General features: G+C 44.8%; 1 protein-coding gene across 1 annotated transcript in view; it reads right to left on the reverse strand.

The window, feature by feature from the left end:
- ATOH8 (atonal bHLH transcription factor 8) overlaps positions 1-19,249 on the reverse strand; it is a 69,274-nt gene that overhangs the window by 37,557 nt on the left and 12,468 nt on the right. The window contains exon 2 of the mRNA XM_062493232.1: positions 16,998-17,189. Within this exon, the coding sequence (XP_062349216.1) occupies positions 16,998-17,189 (192 nt within the window). The remainder of the gene's footprint in view (positions 1-16,997; positions 17,190-19,249) is intronic.

The following is a 19,249-nucleotide window of genomic DNA, read 5'->3' on the forward strand; positions in this document are numbered from 1 at the left end:
CTGTGCAAGGAGTCCCTAAGCAAAGTCAGAAAAGTTTAGTACACCCAAACAACAGGTCCCCATTCAGGTCCTGACTGCAGTCTCATGTCATGTTAACATCATGTAACTGGAGCTGATGTGCTCCCAGAAGGACTAATTAGTTTTTATTCTGGATGATGCTGATGTGGCCAGACCATTTCCAGGTCTGAGGTCACCTCTGGGATCTGTGCACTGTGCTTTGTGCTGCTGTGCTCCCAGGTGTGCACAGAAAGACACTGTTCCTCCACTTAGTGAAGTACAAGGAAATAAAGGTAGTAGTGAATGCAGCAAAACTGTTGGGTTTGTAAATGTAATTTTTTTCCTTTCCTCTAATTCACTGACTGCCCTATATCTCTAAACACCACCCTGGAGCTATGAATTGTTACCAGATTTCTAGTCCTTACCTGGCTTCTAATCCTTTAAACCCATTTTCCCCCATCTAGCAGATAGCACATGGAAAACTTTGGGTTCACGGTCATACTCCCTGCACGGATGTGAGTGCAGTCCAAGCAAATAAATCCTGAGTGCAAGCATTCATACATGAAGAACTTCACACTCGGAAACATGACCACACTAAATTGCTGCCAGAGTTTTAAAGGCAGCTTTTGAAAATATTGGCCCTGTATCTTGTGTTTCTGCAGCAAATGGTTTGATTCATCAGGGAAACACTAGGACTGCATCCTGGAGATGCAGGGAGCAGAGGCTGGGACGGAGACAGCTCTCTGCTTGTACATAAATACACCCTGGACTGATTATCTACCAGAGGAAAAGGAAATCTTTATTATTTCTGCCTTTATTTGCCATGTCTCTGTAATTACAAAGACTTGATATAGAAGAATATCTTTCAAGTATATGAAGCATATGCTCCCCAGAAACACTCAGCAGCAATGTTTTTGGCTCCCGTGACTAATGCTTGCAGAAGGTTCAATTTCCTGACCGTCAGCACCAGGTTTTACTAATAATGAACATTTTCCCTTTATTTTTCCCGCAGTTCCCAAACTATTATTGATAGTTGATTATTACTACTTTATGTGAGGTCACAGCAATTAGTTTTGAACTGCAGACCTGCAAATGTGCAGTCTGTAAAACTCAGGTCAGTGTAGGAGTGCAGAGGTAGCACATATCTGTAAGGCACCCTGAGGCTGTAAACTCCATCATGGAGAAGTCAGGAGGTTCCAGAGTGAAGTCTTGATCTCCAGTGTTCCTTTAGCTTTCACAGACATATGTCTCGTGAAGGACTCGTGACACTTTGCAGGGTTTTTGTGCAGGATCTGCTCCTTTCAGCTCACCAAAGAGGCACTGCTCTTTCAAGGAGCACCCACTCAGCATTTCATGTCAGCCTCGGGGTTGATCCAATGTGCTACCAAAGAGATGGGACAGCTCTACCCCTCTCAGCCTTGGCTGCTTGGGGCCCTGCTCACCCCACAATTCCTATCTCTCTTCTGCCAGCTCAGGGCTGTGCATGGGTCTTGCCAACTTGTCTCACTTTCAGTCCTCTTAGCCTTCTTCCAAAACAACTCCCTTGCTTTCCTCTGTACAGCAGGAATGATTTATGGTGTAATTCATGAATTATATACTGTTACAACATGTATCATGGAAAGGGGTAGAGCAATGGGATCTTCTGCTTCGTTGCAAAGACCCCTAAACTTAAGCCCATGGTTTACACTCTTACATATTTGGGATGGGGGCCAGGATGTCAGGAAAAAGTTCTTAATTGAAAGAGTGGTTAAGCATTGGAACAGGGTCCCCAGGAAAGTGGTGGAATCACCATCCCTGGAAGTGTTCAGAAAACAAGTAGGTGTGGCACTTTGTGATATGGCTCAAGTTGGTATTTGGTCAAAAGTTGAACTTAATGATTTTCCAACCTTAATGATCCTATGGGTCTATGATTTTTATCAGAGGGAACATGTTCATGGAAACAGGACCTGCCAGTATTTGAAGTAAATGATCTTTCCTTGCACACAACCCATCCCTGACACTGTCACTTGGGCACCAAACTGGTTTCTTGTGCTTAATGCTATGAGAAATCCCTTGGACTTCAGAAAGATCAAGTACATTGATATCCCCAAATCACACTTGTTTCAATATTGTTACAGAAGGACACAGATTTTAAAAGTCATTGGTGTGTTATGGGTTAAAACTTTTAAAGCAGTGTCTTGGGCAAGCTTATTCTATGTGTAACTTCGGGTTTAATTTTATACCCCCTCCCCCCCCCACCACCCTTAACTTTTGTAATGCGTTTTGATTCAATCAGGATTTGCTTGAATTCACCTGGTTATATCTGAGGGCAGCATTTATCCTTCTCTACTGGTAAGTGTGGTTACACTTAAAGTGATCCTTGAAGGAAAAGGTACAACTAATAACAGTAAAATTAAATTATAAAATACCTACCACTGACAAAGTGTTGTGGAAAACACTTTGGTCTGAATGAAACACTTAGCTCTAAACAAAATATTGTCTGATACCTAGGCCTTTTCATAAGCAAGTGGAAACAAATGTAATTGTGATAGGCAGAGAGAAAAATCAATGTTTTGATTTGAAAATTAGCCTTTTCTGGTTGAGACAATCTGACAGCATTTTATGAAAATTTTTTATTTTGAGCTGTTTGAAGTTGTCTCTCTTTCTCTCTCTCTCTTCTTTTTTTTCTTTTTTTTCTTTAACCAAAAAGTTGTATTTTTGGCTGAAAATTTTTACTGTATCCAGAAAGGGAAATTGTTCTGTCAAGGGTATTGTAAAAGGCCCTATGTTTCATTGCCTTTTAATGGAACCTTAATAGAAGTTGGCAGTGCAGATGACGAAGCTGGAAGGCAGCAGTGAAATTTGAACAATCAGAAGTTGTTCTGAGGTTCATGATCATGAGAGAGCCCTTGAAGCCCATAACTATTCACTCGGCCATAAAAGTGGCTGATCTCATTTCTTCCCATCACGTCCTGTCCTTGGGAGAAACGCTCAAAACTGCAAGAAGCCCAGGGGGACCCATGCTATAGCTATTGACTTAGATGGAAGATGTGCAGATACTGCAGTGAGGATGGGAAGGATCAGCTTCACCAGAAAATTGTATTGAAATCTGGACAAGCCCTTGGGCCTGTGAAGGAGAGGATAAATTTAATCAATGTCAATGTTTCCAGCTGATTCAGGAAAGCCTGACTATGCATTAAGCTGTAATGACCTCTGGCAGGCTTTTAATCTAGATGTGACCATTTTAACTTTATTTTTAATGAGGAGCATGGCTTCCAAATCCTTTGAAACAGTTTCATCTGAATGGGTTTATGCTACTTGCAGCTTACATTGCACGGGCTGGAAGTTCCTTGGGTTTTTGCTGGAGTATTCCTGAAACCAGAGTTAGAAGAAATATTCCCCAGGGATGGCACTACCTGGACTGGTGTTTCTCTTGCTTTCCTGCACTGGTTATTTGTTCCTCTTCATTGCTGCTAAAAGGCTTTTAGCTCTTAGTCTCTTGGTTTGTCTATTGCAGAGCCTTTAATAATGGTTATTTCCTGGTAGTGAATGCTGCACTTGGTCTAGGGGGACCTGTTTGTAGCATAGTTTTCTGCAATTACCCAAAATTTACACAGTAATTCCAAGCTTATTATATGGAGCATAGTATGTAATTACAGGCATAACATATTAGGTCCTAATAACAGCAAATATATCATTACACAAATCATTCATGTTACTGTGCTGATATTTTTATATGGAGAGAGTGAATGCAATTTCTAATAATGACAATACCCATCTTACAGCTGAGGTGCAATTGGTGCCACTGTGACATGTAGCGGGCAGAGGCAGGAGTAAGGAAATTTTCACTAAAATATGGTTGAGTTCATGAAATATCACATCTCAAAACCAAGGTGGAAACCCTCTTTTTATAATTTATATATGAGAATTTGATTCATCAACACCCAGGAAGAAGGATCCACATTGTCTTGCTTAGATGATGGATCTCATAGTTATTTAAGGGAAGGGGAGATAATTTTCCAGACTTGTGGGTGGAGGGAAGGAATCCTATAAATGCGACAGCAAAGAGAGTTGAGGCAGCAAGTCACCAGGTGAGCTGTGCACATGGTATGCCTCACCTTCCAGCTTGGAAAAGCTGGGGTCAGCCCAGGATTTGTAATAAAAGGGCTTTGAGTCATGGTAGACCCCCCCCAAAAAGGTGACCAGTGATCCCTGCCCAAGGTGTGCAGCTTGTAGGGAGAAGGTGTTAGTGCTGGCATCTGTCAGACAGCCCTGGGTGGGGATTAAGGACACAGAAGGGGTTCAAGGCCAATCCTGACCTTTGCATGCAGCTCTGTGAGGGATTTGGGTCCATACCTATGGGTTTAAGAGGCTTTATGAGTGATTTTATGATTTTATGAGTTGATGCACATTGCTTAATGGGTTGATTCAGCACTGCTGTCCTGGCATTTCAAGATCTCAGCCCTTGGTGTGAGGGCAGCTTGGTGGAGGGTGGAAACAATGGATATTTCTTTTTCCCGTACTATTATAACAAAAAGTTCAGGCAGTGACTTTTGTTTCAACATCTACATATTTATATCTGCTGCATAGTTCAAGCTGAAATTTGTTTCCTTTGCTGACAGGTTAACCTGCTTTCTGGGGTCTGTCTGCAGCAGCCCACCAGCACCTTTGCCAGCACTAAACTGGATTTACAATGCTGAGCTCCCATTTTCCACAAGCAGCAAGACAAGGGTCAGCCACTCTCATTCTGTTCAGGTCTCCAGAGCACTTCAGTGACAACAGGAGGAGAAAAAAACAATAGGCTGGGGTCTGCCCTGAGGCAAATACTTGGGGACACACGGTTGGGAGTTATTAACAGGACCTAATTTGCACTTGGCCAGCTTGGTTTGGGAAGAAAGTTTCTGTTTTGCCACCCTGTTTTGGTATGGAAGTACTCCAGTTAGAGCAGAGATGATGAACAGAAACCATGGCAGCCAGAACCAGCCTACCAAAGTGATTTTACCCAGCCATGCAAAAACTGATGGGTTAGCCTGAGTGGGAGTATTTCTATTGATGTGGGGCAGTGGGAGGAGATGCTCAGCTGAGCCTGGTGAGGGTTGTGCAAATGTGGTTGTGTTGGTCTAGAAATAATATAATCATAGAATATCCTGAACTGGGGTGGACCCACAAGGACCATCGAAGCCCAGTTCCTGTCCCTGCACAGGAGAAGCCCAAAAATCACACGATATGCCTGACAGCATTATCCCAACATGCCTCAAACTCTGTCAGGCTTGTTGCTGTGGCTACTTTGCTGGGGAGCCTGTTCTAGTGCCCACCTTCTGGGTGAAGTACATTTTCTTAATATCCAACCTAGACATCCCCTGACACAACTTCATGCTGTTCCTTCAGGTCCTAGTGGTTACATCCAAAATTGAAAGCCACTTTGAACTTAGTGTTCAAGGATAAAAATTGTAAGAAAAGGTCATATTAATCCCCTGAATCTCTACTGACCCTACCAAACATGAGCAACAGTAAACCCTCAAAAGAAAGGGATCTGGCTTTGTGGGGCAGATTATTCCACACATTTTTGAGCCTTCATAGACAGCCTTCACAGACTGCCTTTCAACCCCTGGCAACTTCAAGCGTTATATAGGTGGTGATACAAAACCTGGTTTGAAAACGTTTGGATTTAGAGGTGTCTGCAGAACAGAGCTCCTTGTGCAAGAAGGACTTGTCAGCTGCAAGGAGATTATTTAACAAGCAGGTAAACAGTGACTGCTGCTGAAAATCCTGTGCAGTACTTCAAACAAGTCTGGAAGTGTTGTCACATTTATAAGAAGATCCTTTGGTATTCTTTGGTTTGGTATCAGCTTGGCCACTAAATTCTTTCAGCAACTGCTAGATCAGAATTAAGTGCAATGCTGATGCCCTTCACCTACCACGACTGGCACCTTTGCAGTGGATGCAGTATGAGCAATGGGTGCAGTGCTTTACAGCCAGGCAATGTTTTGGTGTGTGATTTCTGATTACATAGGGCATCTGGGTCTAATATGGCATACAGTATCCATGAAAAACCCAAATATGTCCCCTTTACATAATGCATGTCATCTCTCCTTGTCCCTTTGTGGGTCATGGTCAGCTGAGCAGAGATGTCATCCTTTGTGGGGGCTGTGTTTCCAAGGCTCCTGCGCCCTCTCTTCCCAATACATGGAGCTGGGAATCAGTGCCAACTGAGAGCAAAGGCTTTGGCTCCACTGACCCCAGGGAGGTGATGGCACGAGGGTTGTTTTGCTTTTCCAGCATGAAAACAAACATCATTCCCTTGTTATCTTCAGAGAGAGAGATCTCTCAGGGAGGGGTGGAGTGAGGCAAGGTCAGCTCTGTACCTCAGCTGACATCACTGTGTGCCCGGCCATGAAAACCTGCACTACAGTGTTCAAACTCACATGTTTGCTACCCTTTGGTAAACATTTATCCTTCTTGTTGTTGTCAGGGTTGGTTGGTGGAGCTGGGCTGAGATGCAGGGGCAGTGGCAGGGGTGGCATTGCTGCTCCTCTTGCCTTGCTTGACCTCCCTGTGATTCAAAAGCACCCACACAGCCTCTTCAGAGTCTTGCTTACTTAAATCAGGCAAACCAGTTTATTTTTTTAGCTTTTAGGGAGTATCGCTCTGCCATCACATACTGGAGGGTGGGGATAGCAGGGGATATTTAAGGAAAGTGAATTTGGGAATTTGTAAGTGAGCAACATGATCCCAAGGGTTAATATTTCCCTAACTGGGGGACAAAGAATACTGTGTGACCTCAAACCCCAATTGCAACTCAATGATGCTGTCCAGCTTGTGACTTATGTATTTGTAGCCAATTCCTTATCTATAACAGGCATTGAAAGGAAAAAAAAGGGTAAATAAAACCTATCAGCAGTATTGTATCGCTGACTCTCCCTGCAGACCTTGCTTTACTGATAATTATTAACTCTCTCAAACCGAGAGCTACTGCACAACTCATAACTAAAATATGATGGAATTTCTCAAATTAAAAATGCTTGGTGAATGTTTCACTCTGCTCAAAGAAGGAAATGCCCACAGGGTTTCCTGTGTGTACTACGACAACCTGGGGTTGTCCTCATTGCTCTTGCTCAAAACCCAGATGGGAGAATTGCAGCATGGCCATCGCAAAACCAACTGTTCTCCCCTTAGGTCATCTTCTGAGGTTTTGGTTTTTTTTTCTTTTTTTCCTACTGCCTTCCATTTCCCTTTTTCTCACTGTTTTCTCTGGCTGGGCCACACACATGAGGTCCAGTTGCTTGCTGGTTCTTGAAAGCAAATGCATTTTAAACCCAATCCTTTGACATGAGTGCAAACAGCCCTGGAGCATTTCTCACAGTCAGGGAGCTCGGCCCCTCTCCCCATTATAAGCTAAAAAGATGTTTTTATTGTATATAATAAAAGACATCATTAAAAAAAACTGTGCTTTAATAAAGAAATACAAATGACAATCTAAAAATGTATTTTATTGGGCTGCTAATAATGACCAGCGGTGAGAGTGGAGGGGGGAGAAATATAATGAGCTCCTGGGAGGGGATTTGGACACAGCTGTCCCACGTGTCCCAGAAATCTGGTAGAAGACATCTCGAGCTCACTGGGAGCCAGGGGACTTGGCACTGAGCAGCCTGGCACCCCAGACTCAGACCCTGCTCTGGCGAGCTCAGGCTTTGCACAGCAGCTCCCCAGCTCAGGGCTCACCAGCCAATTGCTCAGCTCGGGAAATAAACAGGCAGGCACTGAGGAGTTCAAGTTTCATATATTCATGTCAGTAAAACAGAGACCATTCCCTCCCTTACCCAGTGATTCTTGCCTGTCCCATCCCCTCGCCCGCCCCAGTGCCTGGTGATGCCTGGCCAGACCCACACTGGAGTAAGTCAACACACGGGAACCTGATTCACACTGAAGTAGCCAGGATGTGAATCTGGCCTCACAAAAATATTTCCCTTTGAGATTAACAAAACATGTTAATCTTCTTGGTTTGGAAACTCCTATTTTTTTTTTTTACTTGAACACAGAGCTCTGTCCCTCCATCATTAGCAGATGTCCTGCATACGAACTGCATTAGCTATAAAGTCTGCTTACTCCAAGCAAATGTTTCTCCATCTCTTCTCTTTTTTTTTTTTTTTTTTTACTTCAATTTGAAGTGAAAGGTACAGTATAGGATTCAAATGCTTTTGCATTACACGGGTTTCTGACCACTTGAAAAACCCCATGGAAAAAATGACTTTGCAAACCTGAAACACCGTCTGAATAATTTTGCTGCACTTCTTGCTGCCTGGCTGAACTTTCTTATGATTTCCTTTTTTTTTTTCTCTCTCTCTCTCTTTGCTTTACATGGCACTTTGCTTTAGCTTGTTTAATTCTATATCTTTATTAAAAAATAAATTTGTAGCTCCTGTTTCAGCTCTCACATCATGTCAGTATTTCTACTCTCTGGATGTGTCGCACAGGCAGGAACATCAGGAAATTGCCCAAAAGGCAGAACTACAGAGTAGCTCAAAGGAAGAAGCAAACCTGAATGCCAAAGCATGGCTTGGTGCTGTCCCAGCTCTTGCCCACACCAAATTTTGGCTCCAAGGTTGCAGGCAGGGAAGTGCAGGCTGAAGAAATAAGAGGTAACTCACAGAAGGATACAGAAATTGGGCTTGGTCACCGACAGCTGGCTGGCCTGTTTGCCATGATCTGAATGGCACCTCTGACTTCTCTTTGGCTCAAAGATTTAACATTAAGGCAAAAATAAGACACAGTGTAGAAGCTCCATCAAATCTTTGGCACAACAGCAACAACAACAACAACAAATTACTGTACACATGAGCTCAGAGGGTAACATTTCCCAGTTAAGCAAAGGGAAAAGTGCTAAATAAATTGCACGTACTAAAAGGTGGCTGGCTTAACAACAATAAGAAGCATCCCTGTCCTTTTTGTTTTTTCTTTTCCTTTTTTTCCTTTCTGTTCCAGAGATTAAGAAAGTTCCTCGGCCAATCATCATCTCCAGTAGGGGTTTCTGCAAAAAAGCTGCTTTCAGTCTTCATCTGGATCGTGCAACCTTTGCCAAGACCAGATGTAACTGTGGTTGGAAGCTCTTCAGAATCCTCCCTTCCTGGTTATTACTCCTGGAAAGAGAAGGATGCACCATGAGAACAGTGAACATGTGGTGTCCCGGTGACTCCTTGCATGGATGGTCACTGAAGCACGCGGGAACATCCTTGGGGAATGCTGGCCACAGATTTGCAATTTTTAAGAGTTGGGCTCACAGTGGAACCATCTGTAGGTGCCACAATGGAGGCCAGAGCCTTCACAGAGGAGAGGGAGCGGCAGAGAGGAAGAGGAAGGCTTGGGGAAGAAAAGCAACATAGTAATTTGGTGTTGGGTCGAACTCCTGCCACGGGACAAAAAAAAAAAATTAGAAGTGATGGAAAATACCTGCTATTTTCAGTTCAGGAGCTGATCTCAGAAAGTAAAGGAGTTGCAACTAGATGTGTTTATGCAGGAGATTCCCTTCCACATTTTAGTTGCATTGAGTTTTCTGCAGGCATGGCTGCTCAGTCTGTGGGACTGCAACAGGTCCAATAGGTCCTATGTGTGCCTGTGCATTCCCTGTGAGTCACAGCTGTGGCAGACACTTGGGAAATTACACTGGGCTACAGAATATTATGGCCAGGTCCATAGGAAAACAGTCAACTCCATACCATGGCAGCTTTAGACAAGGAAAATCTCATCTAAACCCCCTTCAGCATTAAAATAAGCCGCACAAATATCCCACAAACAATCGTTAGCATAGTTCAAAACAGAGGAAAATCCTCAGGGCATGAGGATTTCATGAGATCACATCTCCATTGTCCAAACTGCCTTCATCACGTGGGCTCTAAATCCTCCTTTAAATAACTTGGGAATTAGAAACTTGGAAATGAGATCACATTTAGCTAGTGCCAGTGTTTCTTGCTTTTTGCCAGTGGGTTTAAGAACCTTTTAGCCTGCAGTACAGCTTCTGAAAGTCCTCTGGACACAGTCACCAATTCCCTGGACAGGTCAGCCATCTTTCTGTCAGTCTTAACAAGGTCAAACTCCTTAAAGCCTGGCCTGAAAAACTTTCTTCCCCAGTCTGGTTTGTTTCTGTACTGCCTCTCCTTTTCCATCACTGGACATTTTAACACCAGGGTATAAAATACTAGTAACCTACTGGTATTTATTTGATTTATGACTATCATTAGTCCAGCTGCTGTGAGATCAACGATTACAGCTGATCATCCACGACAAGCCAAGAGACAGTGCAACCTAAAATCCACCTTTTCACCCCCTCCTGTCAAGTGCAGACCTGGGGAAGCTCAGGACTGCTCCAGGACCATCAAGGTTTCTCTTGATAAGAATATTTCACTAAAAGCACCCAGGTCATCCTCCATGCAATAAATGCTGGTGTCTGCCAGACCCCAGATTATTGGAGTCGTCTCTGGACAATCCTATCCAGCACCATTCAGAGAAGATGTAGAAACTATTGCCCTAATTCAAAGCCTTATTGGGGATTTTGAATAAATGAGGTTTAGGTGGGAGAATGAAAAACAGCCTTGTGTATTGCCAATGTTTCTGTTGGGAGTTTTCAATGATATGTAGTATATATTAATAATCTGTAATAGAAAAGTGGGTTGTTTAATTTATCCCACATTTACCTGTGGAAAGAAAATGTAAAAGAAGAGAAGCAATGACTGCTGTCATTAATATTAAAAGACAGCAGAGATCAAAAGCATTTGTGGGGTTGGGGAAGCAGGATGGCTTTAGGAAGAGGAGTCTCAGGGTCAGGTCTCTGCTCTGAAGTCTCTGCAATTGAGCAAGATCACTCATGGAGGGACAAGAGGGAATATGCACAAACCAGGCAAGGGCAGGTAAGGGCATTTGTGCTGTACCTTCCAGACACAGGAAATGGAAAGGGAGATGGAGAGATCCCCCTGCAACATGATGGAGATACTCAGCACACCTCACTGGCACCACTCAATTGGTCCCCAGGCACTGCCCAATGCTTGGCCATGGGTTATGTTTGGTGGGAAGAGGCTCTTTTATTTCCCCCTCCACCCTTTTTCACTCCAGCCAGGAGCTCTGAAGACAGATTTATGAGCCTGGGTCTGCTTTAAACTAATAACATCAGAACTCCCATGGCTCTTGAATTTGACAACTGGCCCAATGACCTTGGTGAGTTTGCAGCATCCCGGAGCATTTCAATCTCTATAAATCAAAGCACTTCTGGAATTGAGTCAGACTTTGTTCCAGGGCTTCTCCTGTCTCTTCTACTCATATTTTCCTTTTGCTGCAGTTATCCAATATCTGTGGGGTGGACCATACCCTATTCTTGGCAACACCCTCGCTACAAAGGGGGTGGACCCTCTGCTGGGATCCTGCTCCCACCATGGGAGCAAATCCCTGGTCTCTCTTTGTGTGCTGTGACATACGCTGATGCTCCAAAAAAGCAATCCCCTTAATGCAAAGGAGCTTTTGGGGTGCTGTGATGCAACAGGGCAGTCCCAAACCACGTCCTTTTGTAAGGAAAAGCTTTGGGCCCTGCTCTTTTTGGTACTGATGCTCAATGGGCCAATGCAGGGTGTGCAGTGCCCTAGGGCATGCTCTTGGGGTAGCTGCTGCTGCCTCCCTGTCCACAGTTTGGTGATCTGGTTCAAGAACTTGTCATGAGCCTTAGCACCTGTGCCCCACCTGCAATCCTTGTTTTGGGCTGCAGGAACATACAAGACACAAGTGATAAACAAAAGAATCTCACTATGCTCTCACTGCCTTGTTTTCAAGCAGGTTGCTGGGTGGATAATCCTTCAGCCAGCATGCAGCAGGGATAACTCATGGCTGGGCAGACCCAGGTCCCTCTGTCCCCCCAGGGATGCTGTGCCATGGCAGATGGACAGATGGACAGGCAGCTGGGAGCAGGTCACTGCTCTCCTGTGGTCCAGCTCCTCCCTGGAGGAGGCTGGTGGCCATGCAGATCAGACTGGCTGGCTGCCCCCTCTCACCAGCATGTCCTAGCAGGGAAATGAAGCTATTTTTAAAAAGGAACCTCTGCTAAGTCAAACTGCACTGGGAAAGGGAGGTCGAATCTCATTATGAGACCCCCTCCGCCCCACACAGGATGGGAAGCCACGAGGAAGAAATGCCAGGCAGATCATCAAGGTTTTACTGTGCTGGCTCTGAATGGTTCTGATAATCAATATCAGATGATCAATAACAGCAAGATCCTGCAGCTAGGATCATCTGCACAAAACAGGGGGTGGGAGCTGTGGCTTTATTTCGGGGCTTTGTCTAAATAAATCACGAGCCATGATACAGCGTTATCAAAAAAATATGCTCCAAGCAAATGGTTTCAGTGCTGTACAAATCAAGTCTGCCACTATCATTTCTCTTTTATAATGTAAACCCTTAACTTGTTCACTTCTGCAAGTGAGGCTTGCAGAATGCCCTCCCTCCAATTTTTTTCAGTGGGAGTGTTACCTGCAGCAGGAGCTCTGCTTTTAGCAGAGTAGCAATGAGGGGGCATCAAGGCATGGCACACCACAATAGCTATTTTTCATAATGCAATAATTACATGCATAATGTCAGCCCTTTTAGTGCAGCAGGCTGCAACAGAGAAGCTTTTCATTCCATATACGTTTCTATATCATTTAATTATCTGGGAGAATATATATACAGCGTATTTTTAATTTTTAATTCCTTGCGTCTGTGCTCATCCACACACAGGCACAAAAACAAGAAACTAAATTCCAGCCGAAAACTTTTATTGAGCTCCAACTGCTCGCCTGTTATTCATAACCCAGTTTCCTCTCTCACAAAGAGACCTTTCGCATGGTTTGTTTTTTTTTTTATTTTTTTTTAATGTGTGTGTGTTTCTTTTTTTTTTTTTTTTTTTTTCCTTCTGCCTCGCTAACAGCTGCTCGCAGTGTTGTATCCTGAGTGATGATGAGGTTCTGAAAGTGTTTTTTTGGAACAGATGGCCAGGAGAGAGCTGGGGAATGTGCCAGCAGCGAGCTGGGGAATGCGCCAAGTCCTGCAGTGACTGAGTACTCCGGGTTCCAGCTCGCGTGCCTTTCCCCTGCCCTCTGCCCCAAGTGGCGCCAGCAGGACTTCCCAGCTCGCGCTCCGAACATCTGGAGTCTGCGACTGCCAGAAGAGCCGGCACGGGGGGGAGGATGAAGCAGAGAGAGAGAGAGAGAGAGAGAGAAAAAAAAAAAAAGAATCCCTCACCCGTCCCTCCCTGCTCCGGCTGAGCTCCCATGGCTGCGATGTTGCTGCCTAGCACGGGGGCTGGACAAAAGGAACAAGGGGAAGGGGAAGAGAAGGAGCCTTGCCGTAGGGGTTTGGGGTTTTTGGGTGCTGGCTGTGCTGTGAGGGGTGTTCGGTTGCTGCTCGGTGTAGACAGAGCGGCTGTGGTTGTGCTGATTGCTGGGGAAATGAGTTCTGCCCCACAGCTTTGGGGCCAGATTCTGTGGGGACAGGGGTCTGGGGGGCTGTGATGCACAGGTCTGCATCCCTGCTGTCAGTCTCCAGGGAGAGCCCCCAGCCATGCACCCCACAGCCTTATGCTGACCCTGAGCTGCTTTCCTGCAGGGCACCAGAATTCAGCCCTGTGGGGGAGAAGCTGGAAATAAGAGACTGTGGGACCAGCAAGCTGGACCCCAAACATTACAGAATCCCTGTGAGGCTTTCAGATGACCCCTGGCCACTGAGGATCATACGCCATGCAGAAACAGGGTACCTTGGGGGTAAGGAACACTTGGACTTCCCTTTCCTTTGCTCCTGCACCCTCTGTGCTGATGGAGGATACTCCTGGCTGGAACTGAAGGTCCCCCTCCCCTTTTTCCAGGACATCAGTGTGGCCCCAGCAGGACTTGGGGATCTGCTGAGGGTGTTGCAACCCAGATCTCCAGCATGGTGCAACTCTTGGGTGCACAGTTAAGGACAAGGCTTAGTCCAGATCATTTGTATAACCAAGCAAGAGGCAGCCTTAAAGAATGAAAACTATCATCAGAATTCACCCCCCCACCCCCCAGTCAGCTTTTTTTCTTCTTTTTTAAATAAAGGCATCTGAAGCCTCCTTTGTTGCTTATAAATGAGATCTCCCGTCACCAAACACCCTTGGCCAAGTCTCAATTGCAAGAACTAAAATCACCTTATAACTGTAATTAGGACAGAGAAGGGCATTTTTTTTTCCTAGTCAGCTTTGAAAGACTAAAGCTAACTTTTCTAATTAACAAATTTGGAATAGAAAGGGGGGGATAAAATGACTCGGTAAATTTCCTATTGCAACTGCAAAATCTGAGCAACAACCTAATGTTAGGGACACAGTATATTTCACCCCCAAAACAAAGCAAAAAGCCATGAACAATCCAGCAAATGCAACATCTGGAGTCCCTGCCTGCCAAAACAAACTCCAACCAGCTACTTTTTTGTGTGAAAAGCTCACGGTGCCACAGCACATCACAACCAGAGAGCTGAGAGCACAAGAGGCAGACACACAATAAAATGGAGATGACAGGAGATAAGTGTGTTGTGGACCTAACGTGGAGCTCAAGGATCACTGCCATTTTTTCAAGAGAGAGTATAAAAGGAAACTCCAAAAAACAATAACAAAATAACAACCACCCCAAAGTCGATAATTCAGAGGAACTGCTCAGTGAGTAGTGGTTTCAGAGACCTGATTAAAAACACACAGAGCTCGCAAAAACGTGCCGATTTCAACATTAACAAGGGCGCGGCAATTTCGGGCCAAGCCATTGTATCCTCATCCAGCTGCCCGTGTGAGACCCCCCAGGAGTGACATCCCTTCACACCACCTGACATCCAGAGCTTGGATGGTCTCTGCACAGCCATCCCACATCTGTAATTTCCCTCTGAGAACAGCCTTTTCGTCCCGTGGGCTCATGATTTCCTTGGCTCAAGGAGAAAGGTCCTCCCAACCCAGGCTTTGCATCCCTACTCCTGTCTGCTGGGAACTACCAGACTTACTTAGTGGTACTTGATGGTTTTGGCTTCATCAGCAGCTGTATGTGCTCTTGCCATGACCTGAGCAAATACTGCTAGAAATAAAACTGTATTTGTCATCCATAAGCGAATCTAAACTTGCAGCAGAGCTATGATTTTCAACAAGGAAAGCAAGGCAGAGCAAGGATTAAGACCCCACCTTGGGTACCAAGCCTGACTTTCTTTTCTGAGAGGGCTTTTGGAGAAGGGTTAGGGTGGGTGCCCTTCAAGAACCTGGGGAAAGGCAGATTTTCTCCTGGTGATGCTGTTTCTGTGGGCTGGTGGTGCCTGGGAGGCAGGAGGTGCCCTGCTAGAGTTGCATTGTTCAGGTACCCTGAATGGGCTTGGGGCTGTTCTCTGCTCTGGAGAGAACTTTAGCGAGTAAACACCGTAAATGGAAGGCTTTTAATTCTTAATTTATTTTTTAAATTAAGGATGCGACCAGCCCTAACCCTCAGATGTGAACACCCCGGGATTTGGAGCCATTTAAAATCTGGCTCCTTGTTTTCTGTCTTTAAGCCTGTATTGGTTTACATTATGTCAAGACAACGGGTCTCAGCCCACTGGGCACCCAAAGCCTGAAGAGCAGCCCAGAAATGTGCTGAAGCCCCATGAAGGATGCTCATTCTCCTTTCCCTCCATTTTGACTTTGGGAGGGGACCCAAAACCTAACTAGCAATCTGCTAAAGCCTCACAAAATATGCTCATCCCCTTCTTGACGTGGAGAGGGGTCCCGAGACCCAACCAGCAACCAGCTGAAGCCCCACAAATGATGTTTTTCTTTCCCATCTTAACTTGGACAGGAGAGCCAAGAACCATACCCAGGGTCCATAGCACCACTTCAGTGTCTGCGGGACACCACTGCCTGTGGCACTGCAGACCCCAGAGTGAACCCCCAATTCCGGGCTGTGCCCAGGAGCTCCCCCACACCTCCCAGTCCCAGGCAGTGCCGTCAGCTGTGGGCAAGCAATGCCGCGTCTCCGCCTGGCACCGCGGCTCCGTGGGCATAAATACAGCCCGTGACAGCCAGAGGAAGGAACAGGGAGTGTGCTATTGTGTTTATTTATAAACTGGATTGCTGCAGGATGATTTGTTGGGCTAAAGAGGAGGAAAAGTGAGGAAACCTGCCTGAATCAGAGGCAGATCTTAACAACACCGGGGAAGGAGCCTGCTCCCCAGCTTAGCTGCCCATTCATCCATTAAAATCCTGCTGATTTATTATCCCGCCTGACAAGCAAGCTCAGAGAGCAGGGGGAAGTTCAATTCAAGTTTACAAAACTCTTTTGTCATAAAAGCCTGAACAAAGACATCAATCACTCCTTTAATTCACCCATGTCACTCTCTGAGAGGAAAACTGGCAGAACGCTCTGCTTCCTCCTCCCGCCGCTTGACGATGATTTCACCTAATTGGTTCAGTGTTAAGTAACCTAAAGGAATGCAAGGCATAATTAGATTTAACGTTGTTTCCTCAAGATACCCACATGTCCTTCAGGTCATACATCTTACTAATGTGTTTATACATACAATGTCTCCATTAGCTACCTTTTTTTTTTGTTGTCGGGTGATTTTTCTCAGAGATAAGTGTTAGATTAAACAAAACAGAAAACACAGGCGGGTGACAGTGTTTTACAGGCTCCAAAAGGCAACTCAAGGTTGGTTTGGTTTAACAAGTAACAGTCCCAAGATGACTCTTAATAGGATCATGCTGGTGTTGAAACACACGATGGGCAACTAACGAGGAAGAGCCTGGCGCGGAGGACGGGGAGGAGAGAAAAGCTTTTGATTAGGGAGGAATGTGGCTATTACAAGATCAGATGGATGGAGGAGGGAAAAGAGAGAGAGAAAGGCAAGAGATTAAAAAATCAGGAAAATTTCACAAGATTCAGAAAGGAAGGAAACCACTTTGGATTTTTTTTTTCCCTTTTTCTCCCTCCCTTTTGTAACTTGTACCATTATTTAGGGGGTGAGTTGGGGGACAGGCTGTAACATACCTTCCTTTTTTTAGATCTTCCTTCTGCTTGTAAGGTCCTAGTGCACTGCTCCACGCATTCAGAGAAGCTCATGTTACTGTGGTCAGCGCTGTAATCCAGGTCTGCTAGTCTGGCCAGGGAAAGGATATAGTTACAGGCTATTCTCAAGATGGCCAGTTTGGACAACTTTTGACCATAAGAATAGCAGGGAACCTAGAAAGGGTAACAGGGAAAAAGAAATAATTAAAAATTAGGGCAGATAAACAACATATCTTGCTTGAAGCATGACAAAACAACTGTGAGTTATTTTTTTAGTGGCTTTAACATAAATAGAAACTCTAGTGATAAAATGCCATATGGTCCCAACAGGTTTTTAAGAAGAACTCCCCCGCTGATCTCCATGGGGATGAAAGCAGCATGAACAGTCTTGATTTCAGCAGAGCAGTTCTGCTTAAAATGTGATGGCAGGACACACCCCGGGACATCTGCCTGCTGCTCATTTCATTTCTTGGAGGCCCTGTATCTTAAGAAACCTGCATCCCCATGCCTCCCAGCAACTTGTCCTGAGTAACTCAATCCCCATGATTAGCTCCCATGTCATCACAGGTCTTGCAGAATAAGGCAATAAGAAGGTATGAGCAAACTACGTCACAACCTGGTATTTTTTGTGCTCAAACAACATCAACTGTGACTTTCAGCCCATGAAAAAATATGATGCTGTTGAGTAGCAAGACCTTGAGGAAGCAGCAATTTCTACCTGCTTGAACACTCCATCATGGTACCTCACCCCACAGAAGAGACCAAAACAAAGCCTGTTTCAGGGAGCTTTAAGATTTCTACTGTAATGTAGAAGATTAGTTAAAGATTAAAGATTTCTACTGTAATGTGAAACATTTGAACAATTCAAACTAAACTGAATGTGTCTCAATAACTGAGCAGTATTATGGTTCCTTCTGCAGAAGGGTGGATTGCTTTCCAATCATGATCCAGTAAACACTACCTCTACACTTGATTTTAGGCATACAACTTTAATATGTCCAGTTTAAAGAGAGGTCTTTTGAGTTGGACAGGCTTGGGCACCCCGTTTTCTAGTTTGCAAAACTGCTGAAGATCACTCAGCCTTTAATGCACAAGAGTCCATTGCCTACAGCAAACTGAAGCTGTGCATTCATCTGAAATCCATCCGAACCCCTCAGGTTGTCCAACCACCTGTCAAAGTTTTCATAGTGATCAATCATTGGAACACCTCAATGTTTCTCCACCACCTGCTTTTGTATCAGTCTCCAGCCCCCACACACCTCTAGGGTGTCTCTCTCTGCTTAGGGCTGGAGATTTTTATTGCCTCTTGCCATGCTCATGCCTCAGCTTCTCTCTCCTCCACAGGGACACAAAGGTGGGATCACCCCCAGAATGCTCTCCTTGACTTTACAGAAGGTCAAATGGGTTCAGCCCCTCCACAAGCCCCACAGCAGCCACACACAGATGCCAAAGGAGAAGCAGAACAACTCAGGCATATACAGGATTTCCCCAAGTGTTCTGCCAGGCTCCAACTACTGTCATCTCCTTCACTTCAGCTACATGTGCCATCCCTGGATTTAGCAACCCATGAGAGATCTTCTCTGTCCATGAACTTGGTCTGGTAAGTTGAACTCCTGTTGATTTTGAGTAGCCACAACACCTTTTTGCAAAGTGTTCTCTCCAGTCTATATATTTTTTTTCTCTTTTTGCTTGTTTTGAACTTGGCTCCTACTGTCTCCCTTTGAAGTACTACAGTTCTGTATTAGAAGAGAGGACAACAGATATTTATTCACCTCATAACATGAGGTGACATACGTTTTTAATTCACCATCATCCTTTCAGCCTCTTCTCCAAAAGAGAAACATTAATTCTCCTTAGCAGACAGTTCTATGGAAGCCATGCCATATCTTTGATGATCCTTGCTGCTTTTTCCTGAACCTTTCCTAGTCCCTTTGGAGCTGAGATGATCAGAACAACACAGAGTGTTCATGTTGGGGGTGCATATATCTAACAGATGCTTATGTTCTCTGTTTTGTTTAATATTCCTTTCTTCCTAACTCCTGATTTGATTTGTGACTGCTGCCAGACATTGACCTGAGACTTTCCTTGAACCATCTAGAGAAACCCCAAGGTCTCCCTTCTCTGAAATAATGGTCAGCTCAGGGTCTGTCACTTCATATGTGGACTGTGGTATGTTTTTTTCCATATGCATCACTTCACTTTATCTGTGTGGTATTTATTTCATCCACCATATG

Source organism: Cinclus cinclus, chromosome 5 (genome assembly GCF_963662255.1).
Source record: "Cinclus cinclus chromosome 5, bCinCin1.1, whole genome shotgun sequence".
NCBI classification, from domain to species: domain Eukaryota; kingdom Metazoa; phylum Chordata; class Aves; order Passeriformes; family Cinclidae; genus Cinclus; species Cinclus cinclus.